Source organism: Seriola dumerili, unplaced genomic scaffold (assembly GCF_002260705.1).
Source record: "Seriola dumerili isolate Sdu_G_001 unplaced genomic scaffold, Sdu_1.0 BDQW01000291.1, whole genome shotgun sequence".
NCBI classification, from domain to species: domain Eukaryota; kingdom Metazoa; phylum Chordata; class Actinopteri; order Carangiformes; family Carangidae; genus Seriola; species Seriola dumerili.
The window spans coordinates 185729-204784 of NW_019174546.1; the positions used below are offsets into that span (position 1 = coordinate 185729).

The 19056-nt window shown below is 39.4% G+C and overlaps 1 protein-coding gene across 1 annotated transcript; it reads right to left on the reverse strand.

The window, feature by feature from the left end:
- Positions 1-7451: 7451 nt before the first annotated feature.
- On the reverse strand, positions 7452-18898 carry ncstn (nicastrin). Its single transcript, XM_022758319.1, has 17 exons — positions 18819-18898; positions 16793-16894; positions 16129-16252; positions 15544-15665; positions 14612-14757; positions 13331-13475; positions 13061-13173; positions 12422-12574; positions 12188-12292; positions 11911-11988; positions 11270-11439; positions 11071-11173; positions 10684-10782; positions 10170-10257; positions 9777-9940; positions 8620-8832; positions 7452-8125 (listed from the first exon to the last, which is right to left on the reverse strand). Exons 1-17 carry the CDS (start codon positions 18874-18876, stop codon positions 8003-8005), a joined length of 2106 nt encoding a protein of 701 aa, XP_022614040.1. The 5' UTR covers positions 18877-18898; the 3' UTR covers positions 7452-8002.
- Positions 18899-19056: the final 158 nt, after the last annotated feature.

Here is a 19056-nt window from a genome sequence, read left to right on the forward strand (position 1 = left end):
AGCCAAAGGGAGCGTAAAAACATTTCACATCATTAACTCCATAGCAAAGGCAAGTGTTTCCTGTATTTCCTGTACAATTGAACACATTCAGCAGAAAAAAAAAAATTTTTGTCAGATAGTTGCTTCCACACCTTACAAGTACATAAGCCTCCTTCTGTAGAGAGCTGTAGCCAGGTTATTGTGAAACACAGAGGTCATGTGTCCAAAGTCCAACCAACCAAACACTGGAGGAGACAACTAAACTGATTTTTACTGCTTTTGGTTCAATTCATTTCTCGAACACAATCTAACTTAGTCCAAAGAACATCAGAACCCATCGTGTGCAGAACATGTATAATCATACAAAGTGAATTTCCAGATATATTACAGAGGACATGACCTTGGCGTCCTCAGGGCCAGCTGCAGCCACTCTTATAGAAACTTCACTTTAAACAAACCCCTGATAGAAATTACAGCCATAAGTCAAAAATACGGTGATTGTTATATAATGATAAATCATAATCAGGGCTTGGAAAGGTTGGACAGATTCCTGGCCTTGTTTATTTATTCTTTGATCTCATATTTAATTTAAATGATGATTTTGCTCATTTTGCAGAGGTTTTATTTAGGAAAAGTTCTGTCATGGCTGGTTTATGTCACGACAAAGTCTTTTAAGAAGTTTGGCTAATTCAAGTACCAAAAATCACGTTTTATATTCTCATAAATTACTACAATAGCCCAGCCCCAATCATACCATTTTAGCATAAAAAAGTAATATACATATATTTCTGATCTACTGACAACTGGTCACCACTTCCTCTGACTGAATCTTTAACCCTCATCCACCAGCCACTAGTCTGAATTCATGCTTCCATTTCTGTCTTAATCCTTCTGGTTTATTATTTTACTGCATTAATCTGTGTTCTATGTTTCTAGTCTTAAACAGTGAAGATGCTGTTATTAAAAAAAAAAAAAAAAGAAAAAAAAAGCCCTGTAACTTCATGCTGCTCAACAAATCATTCAAACCATCAAATTAACGACTAATGAAACTGACCAAAATTAATCAGGAATTCTGCTGCAAACATGCATCGAGTCACAAGGCGCAGATGTGGGATTTTAAAGCCCCTATTTTCCCAAAGGCAAAAAGAAATCAAGCTGTCATCACACAGTTTGAGCTGCTGGCACAGAGACAGCAGCTGTCAGGGTGGAAAAGCAATCTGGGCCATCTCTGAAATGACCAGCTCCATTCAAAAGCCATTTGAGGCCTGATATACCAACTGTGAAAATAAGCGTGCACACACCCAGGCTCCAGCAGGGGAAGAGGTTCATCAGTGTGCCAGGGCCACACACACACACACACACACACAAACACACACACACACACACACAGGACTGACCACCACCCACTGCTGCCTGCGACGACATCAGTAAAAACAGCGGAAAAACAAGACAACTGCTACCGTCAGCCTTCGTGCGCACACAAACAGCAAACCGGAGCAGGTGTGTGTGTGTCTGTGTGTGTGTGTGTCTGTGTGTGTCTGTACAAATCTAACAGGGTGTGGTTGAATCAACAAGCCCGTCCTCTGCTCAGTGCTGTGATTCAAAGAGACCCCTGCGTACAATCTGTCTTCATATCCAAACAAAGTATAGCAGAGACAGGAAGTGGCCCAACGAGCTGAGATGAGACTGATGTGGTTCAGATAAAAGACTCGTGCTGGTTGGTCTCAAAGCCGCAGGCCTACTGTCTTAACCATCAGACATTCTTTTCTGTCATCGATAAATCTGCTGATTTTTTTTTTTTTTTTATTGATTAATCATTTGGCCTGTAAAATATCAGAAAAAAATAGTGAAATACAGCCACTACAAGTTGCCAGAAATGAAAGCTGACGTCTTCAAATTGCTTCTCTTGTCTGTCAAACAGTCCAAAACACAAAGATTTTAAATTTACTATTATAAACGAACAAAGAAACCTAGAACCAGTACATTTCCTGACATAGAAATTACTTGAACAATAATTTTCTGACTAATCGATTAATCAACTAATTGTTTCAGCTCTAAACATGATGAAAGTTTGGTTGTTGGTTCAGACAAATCAAATCAAAAAACATATTTTCCTTCTTATCCCTCTGGTGGTATCTAGCAGTGCAGGTGATTTCAATTTCATTCTACCCTCATCTCAATACAATGCAGGTAAATTAAATTGTATCTGTGGTGCTCGAAGCATTTAAAAATATCATCTGAAAAAGTCAACTTGTCTGTCAAGGAAGAGTCTGCTGGTCACACCAGACGATCCACAGACGTAACAGACAACAGTTTTCAATGAAACGAAATGGAAACAATTTTAACGACCGATCAATCATTTAAGTCCTTTAATCGAGCAACAATGTCAGATATCTGCTGGTTCCATCGTCTCAAATGTGATGATATGCTGCTTTTTCCTCCCTGTTTTCAATCACTGTACAATAAATATCTATGGATAGTTGGTTGGACATAACAAGACTTTATAAGACGTCACCTTCTGCTATCAAAACTTGTGAAGCCCATTTCCTCTATTTCTTTTTTATATTTTATGACATGACTGAAAATGAAAATAATGGTCAGCTTAATGGAAAACATCCATTAGTTTCAGTCCTGCTTTGCCCTTCAACAATGTCAAACAGCTGATTTAAAGATGCCTTCTGCCTGGTATGCTTCTCCAAAAACACATTTTATTGATTGTGCGGTTGTGTGGTTTAAGCTTTCAGTTTTTTATAGCTACTTGATAATACATCTTCAGTCAGACATTGAACGTGTCTGCACTGATATACTGTAGGTTGCTGCTCTGTAAAACACCAGGGACATTCATTTACATATATTTATCATAGTTTTATTTTCTTCAGCTGGACAGGCTGAGTGGACAGCAGTGCTGAAATGACTAGCTGATAATAATTATATTATTATCTGTGATTAATAGTCATTCATTAAGTAAAAATACCAACTTTTATCAGATTAAACTTCTCAAATGGGAGGATTTTTTTTGCTTAATATAATAGAAAGAAATTTTTATTTTATATTATTTGGGTTTTGGATTTGTTGGTTTGAAAGAAGAAGCTATAAAGAGTCAGGCTAAGTCTTACAATAAACAGTAATATAAGTTTACAGTGGTGTTCCGGCTCCAAAGCATGTGTGTCAACAAAACCTTTACAGATAACTAGCTCAACAGACTTTCTTCATCTTCGATGGTATCATTGTGCTATCACTATTACAGTCAATTTACTTTATGGTATTTTTATGTCCCGTTTTTTATCACTATAATAACATTTAAAACCCCACTGGAAGCAGTTTATAGTTTTATACAGTAGTAGTAGCAGCCTCTACAGTATTTCATTGAGAAGTTATGGAGCCAGTAGGTGAGTGGAGTCCTCAGTGAAGCAGAGGTAATCGGGGCCTTTCACTGCTGCAGCTACATTTCACTGTCTCTCTTTGAATTCGTGCAATAACCTAAAAGCTGTGGACACATTTTAGCTCAACCTAGCTGCAGGCTGAAGCAACACAGATCAAGAGTCAAACCACATCAATAATTCAACAATATTACACACGCACAAAGGGCTGCTACCACCAACAGGCCAACTTACTGCGAGGAGCCGGCGAATCTAAAGAGTTGTGCGACCTACAAAATGAAAAAGGAGGCTGTTGTCGAAAAAAAAAAAAAAGAAAGAAAGAAGGCAGGACAATGGGAGACTCCCAGGCCCCACTGGTCGCGTCCTGATGCCAAATTATCCAAATGCTCGTTCCCCTTTCTTCCCCCTTTCCTTTTCCAAACGGGACGCCCTCACTGTAAATGAATGGACGCACTCAATTTCCCACCAGTCGTTCACCGAGGAGAAAATTCAAAACCTTCGGCCTACACTCAAACTGGACGCGCTCGCTCCCTCCAGACGCATCACTGCCCGGATCCTTTTTTTTTTTTTTTTTTTTGAAAAATAAAAATCCTCTTGTAACATTTAGAAACACAACAATCCTCCCACGTTTCAAACAGAGCTACGTGGCCTCGGTGGGAACAACAATAGGGCCAATGAGGGTCCTAAACTTCCCTGCGGTTCAAAAAAAAAAAAAAAAAAAGAGAGAGAGAGAGAGAGGGAGAGAGGGAGAAGGCGACCATCGCGTCCTCTCGACTATTGTTTGGGGAAACCGGAGATCTCCGGCGCCCCAAATCCTCCACTCCGTCTCCGCAGCGCACGAGCACCCACAACCCACCGGCTCCGGCAGCACGAGCAGCAGCGTTTCAAGACAATTTCCACACAAAAATACTACTTACTTATTCCAGATTGTCCATTCAGGTATTTTCTCACTTTCCACTTTCTTTCCACTCAGCCGTAGCACCGTGCGCCCCGCCTCCGCTCCACATTGGCCCCTCCTCTGTTTTCCCCTGGGGAAGGGAGGGAGTGAGTGAGGGAGGGAGGGGAGGGGAGGGGAGAGGAGAGGAGGGGGAGACAAGGCCTGTGAAACCGTGTGGTTCAGCCACAACACATTTCTACCACCGCACAGTTATATTTCTCTGTGTGTGTGTGTGTGTGTGTTCTCACATGAAAGGACCGGACAGGATAATGTCAGTCAGTAAGTGGTTCCCTTGGCTCATAAAACAAAGGAACCCAAACCCATCACCATCAAGTGTTTGGCAGTTTACTCTGACTTTTATGAGACTGTAAAGAAACATTCAAGACATTTTTAAAGACGTTTTGATTCAAAGTTTGGATAAAAGAGCCACTTTTCTGTGATACTGCTGGACAACATACATCACTGGTTCCCAGTCTTTATTGGTTTGTGACTCCTTAAAACAAACAGTCTCTCCTTGCAACCCCCCTCCTCACCAGTTGTGACCAGTTCATCAAGACTGGAAGATTTTCCTCTCACTTCACACTTTTTTTAAATATTGAAATAAAATTCGTCAGTAATTTGCATTGTACATTGTCTTCCACCTCCACTGTTATTTAATTATTAATTGTTTTATTTCATCCTTGCACTTGTCACTTTCAAATATTCCGAACTCCTCACTTCTTCCTCCACAGCACAGCTCAATATTTCACTTCAAATGTTTATATCCCATTTCAAAGCTGTCAAAACTGTCTGTGATTTTAGTTTGATTTCAGTATTAATTATTACTTCACTTTTGCTGTTTTTGTTCTTATTCCTCTGTGTTGCATTTATGGAGCAAACAGCAAGACTCATTCTTTGTATTCTCGCATGTTTAGCTAATAAAAGAGGGGGAAAAAAAACAAGATTAGAGGAAGTGTATAAAAACAAACATACACCTTTGTGTTGGATAAATGTTTTATTTCTGCTCTCCTTGAGTGCCGTGGCCCCTGGGTTGGGAACCACTGCTGTAGGTTAAAGTTTTTAAATCTTGAGCCCCTTTATTCTAACTAACCTACTGCACTATACAAAATATCACACAATTAGAAATATTTATAAGCCGCCATAAGCTCTGCACATCTGTCTGCACATTATCTACTCAGCTGTACAGTTCACTGTGCGCCTCTTACTGTACACAATCCTCTGATACTTTACCTCAACACTTGTATCCTTACAACATAAACATTTTGCTTCGCATTTTGATTTTTCCACTCAGTTCTATATTTCATCTCCACTTTCATTTACTTACAGGGCTTCTACTATTTGTGTTTATACTTTTCTTTTCCCATTTTTAAAATGTTTATTTTTCCTGTTTTATGGTACTTGAACTTTGCACAGTCTATGGAGATGCTGACTAAGCATTTCACTGCTGTTGTATATGTGATGGATGAGTCTTTGTATCTCATTAATAGCTCAAAACAAATATTGTAGTTCTTAATTTTTAAGGGAGAGGGAGATCATTTGTGTTCTTTTCAGGTGACTGATCAAATCATACTGTTTGATCAAATACAGTCATACAATTATATACTGAAGCCTGAAAGTTTCATCAAGATAAGTGGAAAAGACCCATGTCTTCATAACATGTAAGGATGAAACTTTAGACTTTCCACAGTATTTCTCTGCACAAGCAGCTGATTGAGACCTCGACTATTTCACCCCCCTTTAAAACTGAATTTCAGATTTAAAATTTAATTAGGTAAATCAAATACTTTTACAGGGTTTTAGCCAAGATTAATGGTTCCCGACCTGCGGGTCAGGACCGCTCCAAGGGTTCACAAGATGATTAGCTGGATAAGAACAAAGAAAAAAAAAACATACAGCAGTCCTTCTGTTTCTTTTTTGTCTTTTCTCTGCTCTTTGCTTCCTGTGAAATACTGGATACTGGAAGGGGGAAAAACAAATCACTGACACACTATGTTTAAGGGTTGAGAAGAGGTGATTGAGGACATTTTAGACTCTCTGTGGTTTGCGAACAGCGTTTTTTTTTTTTTTTAAGTGCTTTGCCGAAGTGACAGGAGCTTCTGAACTGTGTTTGTGGAAAGTGAAATCCCAATATCATGGCCTCACTTCACCATTTCATTTCTCATGCTGCTGCATTTTGTAAAGGAAGCCTTTATTAGAGATAATTAACAGATGACTTTTGTTGAAGTATCTACTGTATATTGTTGTACCTCCTCTACACACCTCCTGCCTGGTTGCTTATTCTCTATAAAAGGAGGATGACATCATCTTGCTGTGCTCTGACAAAGGCTGGTTTGCCAAAACTTGTCAGCATCATAAGAAAAATAAGCGGAGGCCATACTTTCCTAATTCTTTGTGTTATCAAATCTCATTTCTTTGTTTTCTGTTTATGTCAAACCACTAAAAGAGAAAAACTGGAAAAGAAGCAATGTTTATTTCTTCATCAAGGCATCACAATTGGTCATTGATTCCAGCCAGTAAATGAACACTCATCAACAAAAATTAAAACCTCTTGTGTGTTGTCACAATTTTTCAGAAGTTATGATTAAAAGAAACCTTGTGGAAAAGATACGAACCGAGAAAGATGCACAGCCAGAGTACCAGCGCATGTTCACTGTCAAAACAGAAGATTTTCTGACTGGATCTGAAGATTTTGGCAGCTGATCGATATGAAATAAAGTGTTTGTCAGCCACTCCAGGATCTTGTAGATTTGGGAAACTCTTCTTCTCCACACAAATATCACAATATGTGAACTTGCAGTGGGTCTACAACTACATATAAGTGTAGTTATACGTGTACTGGGATTGAATAATATAAATATTTTTGATAATTTTTCTAAAATTCACACGATTTTTTTCAAATTCCCAGGACCTAGAACTTCTCAAAAAAAAAAAAAAAAAGAAACCTCACCACACATTTCCAGATTTTGCAGAACCTTGAATTTAAATGTTACTACTTGTTCACTGACTCATAAAGTGGTTTCTCATCATTAGAGCTGAGTGATAAGTTAACTACAAGACAGAGAAGACGGCTACAGTATTGCACCATCGCAATCCTCATATTAAGCGTGCTCACTCACACTCACACACACGCACGCACACACACGCACACGCAAACACACGCATGCACACGCAAATACACACACTCTCACACATAATTGTTCGTACACACTGAATCACGTGGTCACTTGCCGACACACTCGGTCACATTTACATATTCACAATCATACACACACACACACACTCAAATAAACAATGCTCATTGATTAGTTACTATCCCATGACACAGTAAACAAAACATTCTTTGACAATAAAAAGGGAAAAAAAATTAAAGAAAAATAAAAGAAATATAAACATCATTCCCACTGGGAAGGCCCTCTGGTGCCTGACCAGTGTTTTTTGACCCTGATGAGTCCAGATCCATCCAGGCCAATCCAGTCCGGTCCAGTCCAGTCGTCATGTCACGCCTCACCTGAGTGAGTCCATAAACACAGTCGTCGTCGTCGTCGTCGTCCTCTAATAACCCCCCCCCCACTGTCTAACCCGTCTGTGTACCTACTCGTGGTGTGTTGTAAAGAAAAAGGACCTGTCCATGTCGGGTTGGGATAGAAGTAGTAGTAGTAGTGATGGTAGTAGTAGTGGTCGTGGGCCTGTGTCGCCGCCGCTCGGATCAGTAGGTGGCGTTGGTGGGTTCCCTCCCCGAGCTGAAGAGTATGTCGGCCTTTGAGCTGATGAAATACGTCAGCAGGAAGGACGTGAGCAGCACGCCGATGCCCACACCCAGCGTCAACATCTGGAAGAGGAAAAAATTACATGGAAAAGTTAAAGGATCATACATCACTGATTATTTGTCACCGGTTTTGATTAAGTTTGTTTTCCTTAATCATATTTTTTATTGGTGCAAAACAACACATTCAAGCACCATTATTTTTTTTCTCTCCCTCTCAATAAATCACAATATATGTCATCGAAATACATAGCAATAACAAAAAGCTGTCAGTTTCTCTCTGCAGTAATGTAAGCTGTCATGTCATGTCTTGTTATGTTATGTTGTGTTATGTTACACCTCGTTATGTTCTTACTGTCTTTGTCTTCATGTTGTTTCACCAAATACATAAAAAACAACACTGCCATACACCTTCTAAAGTTGTTGTGGTGAACCTGCTAACGAACAGTGCCCTATTTAATCACAACATCCAGCAGACACGTAGCAACATCAGTCTTTATTTGGATCTGGATAAATCTGAGGATTGTCTCTGATGCTGACGAGCAAGAGGTTGGGGTTACCTCCAGTTCATGACTGGCCACCAGGAATATGCGTCCTTTGATGAACTTCCACCTGGACTCCGTCCACGTTGAATAATCTTTGGAGGTGTACTGCCGCAGGTCAAACGCTGGGGACACGGCTTTGGAGAGACGAGCGGTGGAGCGGACACAGAAACCCTCTCTCTGTGTGCTGTTGGGAGGCGCCGCCCCCTGAACCCACATGTAGTAGTACATCTGAGAGGGAGGAGTCAGGAAAGGTCACAGGGTGGTGGAGAGAGGAAATTAATATATTATTCCGTCTTTATTTCTTTTTAAAATGACCCTACTTAACAAAAAATACATTATTAAAGCCAGACTTTAACATCGTGATGTCACTTTGTCTTCTTTTATATCTCGTGTTGTCCCCTCACCCCTGTTTACACACCACAGGTTTATAGCTAATAACATTTCTTCAGCTGAAATGAATCAATCAAAATGAGTCTGCAACTGTTTTGATAATTGATTATCGATCACTTAAATCCTTTTTACAAGCAAAAATACCAAAGAAAATTGAGAAAATAACTAGTTAATAAAATACTTGATTACTTGATAATGAAAGTGAATGAATGAACATAATTAGTTGCAGCTGTCAACACTTCTCTTAGTCCCTCCATTATANAATCAAAATGAGTCTGCAACTGTTTTGATAATTGATTATCAATCACTTAAATCCTTTTTACAAGCAAAAATACCAAAGATTTACTGGTTTCAATGTGTCAAATGTGAAAACCTGCTGCTTCTCTTTGATTTAAATGAAAATAAATGAAATATCTTTGGATTCTGGACTGTTTTAGCAATTTTGAAGCCGTGACTCTGGAAACTTCAGACTGACATGTCTCTCTACTTTGTGACTTTTTATAGACAAATAATTATTTGAAAAATTGAGAAAATAACTAGTTAATAAAATACTTGATTACTTGATAATGAAAATGAATGAATGAACATAATTAGTTGCAGCTGTCAACGCTTCTCTTATTCCCTCCATTATACTGTTTTTTCTGTCTTTTTAAATTTCCTTTCTTAAAGGTATGTTCTCGACCAGTCTTTTTTTTTTGTTGTAATATAATTTCTCTCAGATTGAATGAAAACCAAATCTAATCAAGGTAATTCAATAACAGGGAGACGACCATATGTCCTACATGTTTGCTCTTTTTGTCCTCCTCATCCTCCCTCTGGCTCTGGCAGTTGTCCTTGGTGACGTTGACGGTGCTGCCGGTCAGGTTAGCCAGCAGGTACTGGACCAGGAGAGTCGGTTCGCTGGACTGCTGGATCACGCCGACGTAGAAATTTAGGGGCCTGTCGACTGGGAGGAAGAAAACAGAAGACATTGAGTTTCCTCTGCTCTTCCCCCACATGGGTAATAATAAAAGGTGCCCATCTCACGCAAACATACTCAAGTACAATTGTGACATTCATCATTTCCCCAGCAGCATCAAAATGATTGATTATATATTAACAGTACAATTAACAATAGCAATTATTTATCAACACTTTTTATGAATCTAGTTTAGTTTGTTTTTATCCCGACTTACTCAGATGACTCATCAAGTCGGGGGAGACTATTTGCTGGAACCAGGAGTTATTTGACCGGACAAGGAAACCGTAGAGCAGCTGGGTCACCTGAGAGACAGAAACCAGAAACAGACTTCAGTGTCACTCCTGCAAGAGGAAACACTCACTGAGAAAAATGTGTCACAGAAAAGCACAAGTAAAACCTTTGTTGTTGTTTTTGAAATAATGATAAATTATTTAAAATGCACATCTCAAACTGAAGTAGAAAGTAAATATATAAGAAGAAAGTAAAGTAAATAATAAATCAAAAACAAGCACAACAAACAAAAAATGATCTAAAGGCATCAGTGTCAGAAAAGTGGAAGAAATACTCTTCAGGGTGAGGACGGCTGTGATATTTCTGATATATGTCAAAGGAAAAGGTGGAGAGGAGACGGGGAAAAGGTACTTCATATAGAAACAATGAACGGGTAGATGAGCTGGAAAGCTTGAAACCTACGTATTTACTCAAGAAATAAAATCAAACAGTCTTACTATTTGAGGATCTGCCTTAATGTTGCTCAGCAGGGACTCTGCTCCTCCTGCCTGTTTGTACAGAGCCCGAGCAACCAAGGTGGCAACTTCAGTCAAAGCCTGAAAGAACCATGAGGAGAAATAAAGAAAAGATCTATTAGAGCTGCTCCACAATATCTGTATTAAGTTCTGGAAATAGAAGCATCAAAAATGCAAAAAACACATTATACACATTAAATATTGAAAGCAGGATCATATTACATATTCTGAATTATCCTATCCTTATAAGAAAAAAAAAAAAAAAAAGGAACATATTGGTGTTTCATCCAAGAGAGTTCTTATTACCAGCCACAAGAGCAGGCCGGGTTGTGCATTGCATTGGTAGTAATCGGTGATTAATAGCAATACCTTAGCAGTGTCGGTGACAAATTCCAGTTGCTCCTCTGGCGTCAGGTTTGGTGGGTAAGTTATGTTCAGGTTTTCTCCGTTATCATACATACTCTCATAGAACCTGCACAGAGAGCAGAAAAACAACAAGTTACAGATTCTACCATCATGATGAATAGTTATAGTGTGTAGCTCTGTAGCTTAAGAATCCCAGAGTCACCTGTTGGCGTACGCAGACTGGTGATCCTCAAGAACAACACCGGGGATTGGCCGAGCTCGCAGGAAACGCTGGAAGGACGAGGGCGGGAGCGGCTGAGAGAAATTGGGCGCTTCTGTCGAGACACTTAAATTTGTGGCGGCCAAGCGCAAGTTATTGATGAGCTCCTCCACCTGAAACAATACATTGAGAAAAAAAAAAAAAAAAGGTTATACATAATACACAAGTTGTTTTTGTAGTTTCCTCTTTTACATCCAGGACTGTCATCTAATATTTTTAAATTTGTGGTGGTTTTTACAGTTAATCATCAACTCAGAAATCCCTTAATTTAGCCCCTCAAGTAACATCTTTTTTTTTTTTTTTTGCAGATTTCATAATATTTCCCACAACAACAGTGCTGAAGGACATTTTCCATATAGTTTTCAATATTTGTTGAAGCTATTTCAATTTTTGAGGCTTTGGAGTAATAGAATTTTGATTTTGTTTTGATTTATTACAATTTAATTATCCTCTCCATTAGGTTCAATTAATGATTATTATGCTAAATATTTAAAACCCCATTTTCTCCAGGAGTGACGGGACATGTTTTTCAGTGGTGGCAGATCAGTACTGAATGGGAAGAAAGGAAACTTAAATATACAAACCTCTTTATTGACACTGCTGTTCCTCCGAGACACGGGGTCAGTGTGAAGCCACACTCTGGAGTCAGCACGAAGTCCCACCTACGGTGAGAAAATTCAACAAACTGACACACTACACTAAATATACACACACAAACATGACGTATAGCTCACACAGTAAGAAAAGATCAAGCAAATCTCCTTGCAGTGAAGTTATTTTAAAGACGCATTCCCCTTCAAATCTGGTCGTAGGTGCAGGTCGATGCACACAGAAGTTCCTGGAAAAGTCGACAACACACACCTGTCCAATCTCCAGCACTGAGTGAACATTGTCCAGGTCCACTGCAAACTGATTGTTCTGCATGTCATACACCATCCTGGAACTGCCGATGTAGTCAAAGGCTTCCTGTGGTCAAACAGTCAAACAAACAGTTCAAAGAAACATGAGTAAGGCTGGTAGCGCACTCCAGACTAAATCTAATTTAGCCCGTTGATCGAACACAGTGGTGCATACAACAGGGTGTAAACAACTGACCCCTTGGAAGAAGGTGTAGAGGATGGTGCGGTTAGGCGGGGCCTCCTGGGTGGGGTTACGCAGAGCGTGAGCGGCCGCCAGCAGGGTGACGAACCCCGAGACTCCACTCTCTGCTCCTGGAGCGACGTTGGAGAAAAAAGACCTGCTGTCCAGCTGCAGAGGAGAGGAGAGGAGATCCATCAAGCAGGGATCTTATCTAGGTAAGTAGTCCAGTTCTACTTGTCATGACCTGTTTTCATTATTCCATAAGTAAAAATGTGGCCACAAACTCCACAAATGTAGACCATCTTGTCTTTTGGTTTACCTACAGCACAATACAATGTACTCAGTGTAATGTAGGGCTGTGACTAATGATTATTTGAAGTAATCTGCTGGTTATTTACTTAATTAACTGACTCATCTTGTGGTTAACAAAATGTCCGAAAATGGTGAAAGTGCCCAATAAAATTTCCTTGGCTTGGACTTCGCTTGAGTGAGATCACTGCAGATACTGGGAGCAGAAGGTTTAACGCTTTTCACAATCTTACATGAGCATCTGCACAATAATAGGTAACAACTGTTGGACTGTAAGGCAACATTGGAAGGAGCCTATTTTATCACTTTTGCTTAAACTCAGAAGGACTCTTTCCGGCAACTCACCCTGGCTGCTGCGATGACTACACTCTCCCACATCTTGTGGCCCTTGGCTGTGTTGTTGAGCGGCCTGGTGGACGCCCAAACATTATAGTCACCCAATGGGTCACAGACCATCTCTGAAAAGCCAGACAGAATAAAAAAAAAACAAAAAAAACAAAAACGGACATCGGTTAGAATTGAACTGATTTTCTTATTAGATTCTCTTCCTGACAAAATTGTGATATACGCTGCTGCTTATATCACGCATACAGTTTATTCATGTTGTGTAAATACCTGGGCTGATGCTGAAGTTAATGTCATTTCTTCTCATGCAGGTGGCTGTGTCGGTGACGGCTGACATGTGGGAGTAGAGCTGCATAGCGCACAGCGGGTACTGAGGAGTGCTGCCGTTCATGGGACGGTTGTGGTCCAAGTAGCACTGGGAACAGAGAAAAGAAAAGCATACAAATATGAAATCTCTTTGTGTGTCTTTGTTTTTTTTGTTTTTTTTACAGCTATAGAAACCAAGATAACTTTATTAAAATTTTCGTGAGTCACAAATAGTTTTCATTCATTAGAACAGGTTGAAACATATACAACTGGGTCTGGCTCCCTGCTCACGAGGACATTGGCACGTTTGACCACAGTAACACTAACAACCCTGTCTGGGACTAAATTTCTCATTTTGATACAGCAGCTGCTTTGGGGATCAAACCTGAAACTGTCACTTTACAGTTTCCCTCGTCTACCCTGACATTTTATCAGGCCAGACACCAACCACAATCTTTTAAACTTGTGGTTTATGTTAAATAAAACATAACATTTCTGTTATGTTTATGTGTTATGTGCCTATATGTGCTGGCGGGTCCTGCTTTGTAGAGTCCAAGTCAAACCTCCCCCTGGGGATAATAAAGTATCTATCTATCTATCTATCTATCTATCTATCTATCTATCTATCTATCTATCTAACATGAATACAACCTCTGGACTGAAACATTTCAAAAAACACAAAGCCACCAACACAGTCCGTCACAGAGCAATATAAAAGAACTTTAAATGCACAGTCCGCCATTATCAGTGAGCTTGAACTGAAAGCTGAGAAAAAGACAGAACTGAAAGCTGCAGGTCAGCAGCTCTGTGTTCGCTCTAATCTGTGAAAACATAACGCCCACTGAGGAATAGAGCCATTTGCATGCTTGTATGACCTCAGAGGAGGATGTCTAAAACCTATGTAATACGATCTGTGTGTTTTTGTCACATACAGTGGTGGAAAAGCAGCAAATGCTTTGTGGGTAGTGATAAATCATCTCCACATAATGTGCCACAACATGCCCTACATGAAGATGATCTCGAGTGCAGCTGAAACAGCTTCAGTGGCATCATTCCTAATCTCAACCGCCACTGAGACAAGTTCAGATCAGATTCTACTACATGAAAACCTTTCTGTTCTCCAACACCAGAGGCAACCGGAGAACTATTAGACAGCCACTTTGAGCAGTGAGAACAAAGTTGAACGATGCAGCACCTGTATGTACAAATGGGATTAACAGACAAAATATGTGCCGTTATAATTACCTGTCGTATGACCTGAGTGTCGTTGTCATCTTTGAGAGAGAAGATGGGGAAGTCAAACTCCTCGTAGGACAAGCCGTTTCCCAAGGGGTTCCACACTGTCACGTTACAGTGTGCCATGGCCGGATCGTAGGTATCCGAATAAACACCTGAGGGAAATACACAAGAGAAAAACATCAGCAGCCGCAACACAAAAGCAGGCACTCGTGAAGCGTGCACTGCATGAGTAAGTTTCTTCAAAGTAAATAAGTGGAAGTAAAAAACTCTCATGGTGTTTAGCTTAATGCAACTGAAAAGCATCTACAGTGTCTATAAAAAGTAGCACCCCCCTGGGACATTTCATGTTTTATTCTTTTTTATTAATTATTCATTTTTCTGTTGATCAGTATCAAAACAATATGTGTTCATACACAACAATGAAACGCTGTAAAATAATAAAACATGAAGCTTAGCTTTTTAAAGCCAACGTACTGTCTGACATTCTGTATTGTGTCTAATGCAAATCTTGAAAACATAAAAACTACAGACACATGTGAAGCCTTGAATTTAAAACCACCAGTAACTACAGTTACTTTTTAGATTAAGAGCTCATAAAATACTTATAATAGGTTAATAAAACATGATTCACCGTTATCATGACACTGCCCAACACTATAGAAAATACTGTGGCGCTGCTACGTCTACCTGAGTGAATACTTCCTCCATCCTTGGAAGAAACATAAAACACTGAGACATTAAATCTCTGCTGTGAGGACAGACACGATTAACTGGTGACACAGCAACGTTTCAGAAATCATTCACCTAACCTCAAATCTGAACCGACTACAGCTTGTGACTTGGAAGGATTCGCCTTCCTAGGATCATAAAACTAAAATTTATTCCTGTAACTCGGGTACTTCTGAAGGACGAGTCGTAGCTCGCAAATCCCCACCCACCTGTGTTCTCGTTGGGACAGGGGGTGTGTGGAGAGAAGCCCTCAGCTGGGTTTGCGTTTGGCACCACAACAGCGACGCCTGCCACCCTGCTGGAGCCGTTCTTCAGCTTCATCATGATGGATCTGACGGGTACACAGTCGGCACAGGGCGGGGGAGACGACACGAGTATAAATACAAGTCAGACATGGGTTTCAAACGTGGTTCAAGTTTCTTTCCTCAGGGTCAGACGGGTAAAATCTGCCAAATTTACTGCACATTACTGTAACTGACAACTTATGACTGACGTTTGAACTTCTCACCCATCTGCTACTCTAAACAGAAAAGATTTTCCATAATTGAAAGAAAGGTTAGGAATTACTGAAACTTACACTTACACTAGTTTAATTACTGTCTAATCCACTAATTAACTATTTTATATCAATTTTTACATGATAAGAAATAGTCAAATGTAATTTTTCAGTCTTCAAAAAAAAAAGAAGCTTCACTGTGTCAGTAGGTGTGCCCCAGAAGACAGAGAGCAAGATTAACTGTCATTAAGAATGACTGTAGCTGCTCCCTCTGCAGGGTGAGACATGTTAACTGTACCTGGTAAAGAGCGGGGACTCCAGGATGACCATATAAGGAGGATTGCGACCAGACCGCAGGACCCAGTCCAGGTTTTCCTCTGACTCCAGCACATGGAGGACACCCACATTACCTGACAAAGAGGCTGGAATCAGAAAGAGGAAATTAAGTATCAACATCCATGACACGATGTATAACAGCTGTATCAGAGCCTGTCTGTCCATGAGTGCCCACTAGGCCTCGTCTTATTACTGGAAAGGTTCTGGGATGAAACGTTTTGATGCAGCAAAGGCCAAACTTCTGCTGCTGTGGCTTTTGTAGTATGACAAAAGTTCACGCTTTATTCTTGCAGCTTTTGATAAGCAAGCAATTATTACAGACAGTGCCTGTCTTTATCTGCATCTTGTGGCTTTTGATGTTCTTTGGAAATTTGTTTCTAACCCTCGGAGCCACAAAGAAAATGTGCATCTCCAAAGCACAAAGAAAATTCTTAAAAAAAAACACTGCTTTTAGTAGATTTTGTAATAAGTTTTTTCCTACAAACAAGTGAAAGAAAGATGCAAAGAGGGGCTTGAAGACACACTGTACATTTAAGGCAGTGCAAACTGCAACAAACAAATGTAATGTTCATCCTGGACACTCATGATGAGCACTAAACATCTCTTTAGTTTGTTGCTTTACTCACACTGGCAGCCTATCTGATGTGTTGCATTGAGGAGTCGCACACATGGGACAGTGTTATTGAGTTCCACATAAATCTTCTTTTCCACTGAATTACAGCTGACACCTGCAAGGGGAAAAAAAGCACTGTAACAACTGAACGAGAGAACAGTTTGACATTGGGTCATATTTGTGATCAAGGCAACTTCATACAGAGGTAAAAAAACTTAGCCGTTTAAAAAGCCTAAAGTGAAAGTTGTATGTTTTATCTCTCACAAGTAAAAACACACAATGCTAATTTCTTGTTCGTATATGGATTTTATCATTCCAACTATTCCTGTTACATTTTTTGCATCTTGTTTGCATTCATTGAGAATCTCTTTACAAACGTTTCTTTCAAAAAATGATTATATATGGTAACCTGAGCAGCATGGTGTTACAGACACTGGAGAGACGGCCTTTAAGTGAACCTGGATTTAATCCCTGGTGCAGTGTCCTTGAACCAGATATCTGAGCTCTATTACCTCTAGGCATGTTGTTGTGTACCAGACTGTGACCTCTGACATGACATGGCAGGGAAAGTAAAATGACTGTGTAGGTCTAACTTGTTGCTCATTCAGTTTATCAAACCCTTTAACGCCCTAATGCAGCTACTGCCCATCATCAGCATGTTCTTGTAATTAATTAAAATGAACACAGTTTTCAAAGTGTGAAAATAACACTAGAACTCCTATTTAATAGTGTAATGCTGTATGACGGCCTTCCATTAAAAACATAAAGTTGTCAATAACGAGAGGCCAAATCATGGCTTATCAATGGTGAAGGTATTTCTGTCCCATAATATCTCAAAACATATAATCAATTTATAAAATATGATACTGTTGTATATATTTAACTGCCCAACATAATCTATAAAGTAATTAAAATGAGCTTCAACTCAACAAGCAGTAACATTAAAATGCTGCTCATGTATAAAAGCATCACTAATGATATTACAAATATAATTTCACTCTCTGAGAACCATTCTGTACTTTTACTTTAATACTTGAAGTACATTTTGCTTTTACTCCTTTCTGCTTTTAATCAAGTAAAATCTTGAATGTAGGATTTTCACTTGCAACAAATTATTTTTGTTATTTTTATTTAAGTAAAAGATCTGGGTAGATCTCCCATTACTGCTTTTTTCTATATTTTTAATGTATAATCTCAAATGTAGGCTGTACTCGTTTCTTAACAACTTGGCACTATATAAGAAAATAATGTGTCCTCTTACTTTAATGATTCAACGAGTGTTGTATATGAATTTCTCTTATCTGAAGAAAAAACACAGCTAGCCCCTTTCAAAAATATTGGCAATGTAATGCTGCTTTGTCCACACTAACATAGCTAAATGTTAAACTATAAGGATTTAACTCTTTTCAACTACTATTAAATAATTGTTAAAAATTAAAAAATTGGTCCACCTGTTGTTCCCACATCCTTTTTACACCAAAGCACACACAGCAACAGGACAAACGTGAAACAGAAACCCGTTTTAATTCGAATACATTTCTGCTTTGGTGAATCAGTTGTAAGCTACTTACAACTTACTTACTTGGGCACCCTAAAGATATGAAAGAGACTTAACTTGAACATTAAAACACTACAGAATATAAATATAATTTGGCATGAAGTTGTAACATCTAATCCCTTTAGCTTCGGGCGGCCGCAGCTCCGGAATCACGAGCAGTCACGCTGATGCTGAGTTACTCATATCAAGGGGGCAGACATAAAAGAGTCGCCGAAAAGACTTAATAAAAAGAGGCTTACGATAATTTCCGAAATTCCAGTTGATGGAAATAGGTTAAGGATTGTTGCAACATCGGACTCCATTGTAAAACTTGTATAAAAAGCCAGCAATGGAGATTAAAGCCGAACAAGGCTAGCCTAGCATTCGGCTAGCTCTGAGTACAAAGAAGTCCATCAAGCAAACCGACAGACACAAAAAAACCCTTTGTTCGTTAAAAAAATGGACCTACAGACACATTCAGCACTGTTAGGATACAACTTACCGATGAAAAACCAACAAACTAGTAAATGAATAATCCATTTGTTCGGTAGCGAATCCATCTTCCTGGTTTGAAAAGCTGAAAAACACAACAGGAAGTGTTGACATTGGAAACGTCCGGCTTCAGCTGTTCGGTTCCGCCCCAGAGAAAAGAAGAGACCTACCAAACCCAGTCTACGGTCTCCGGTAAAATGGCACCTTTGGGTTCGTTATATTTTTTCTGTATTTTTTTTTTATTTTTT

What these genes read in the sequence shown, in the direction of transcription:
- ncstn (XM_022758319.1), bottom strand. Translation starts at nt 18,876, where the DNA reads ATGGATTCGCTACCGAACAAATGGATTATTCATTTACTAGTTTGTTGG. An exon ending in AGTTTGTTGGTTTTTCATCG is followed by an intron (nt 16,895 to 18,818) that starts GTAAGTTGTATC and finishes TTCCCCTTGCAG; the next exon opens with GTGTCAGCTGTAATTCAGTG. An exon ending in TCTACACCTTCTTCCAAGGG is followed by an intron (nt 12,293 to 12,421) that starts GTCAGTTGTTTA and finishes GTTTGACCACAG; the next exon opens with GAAGCCTTTGACTACATCGG.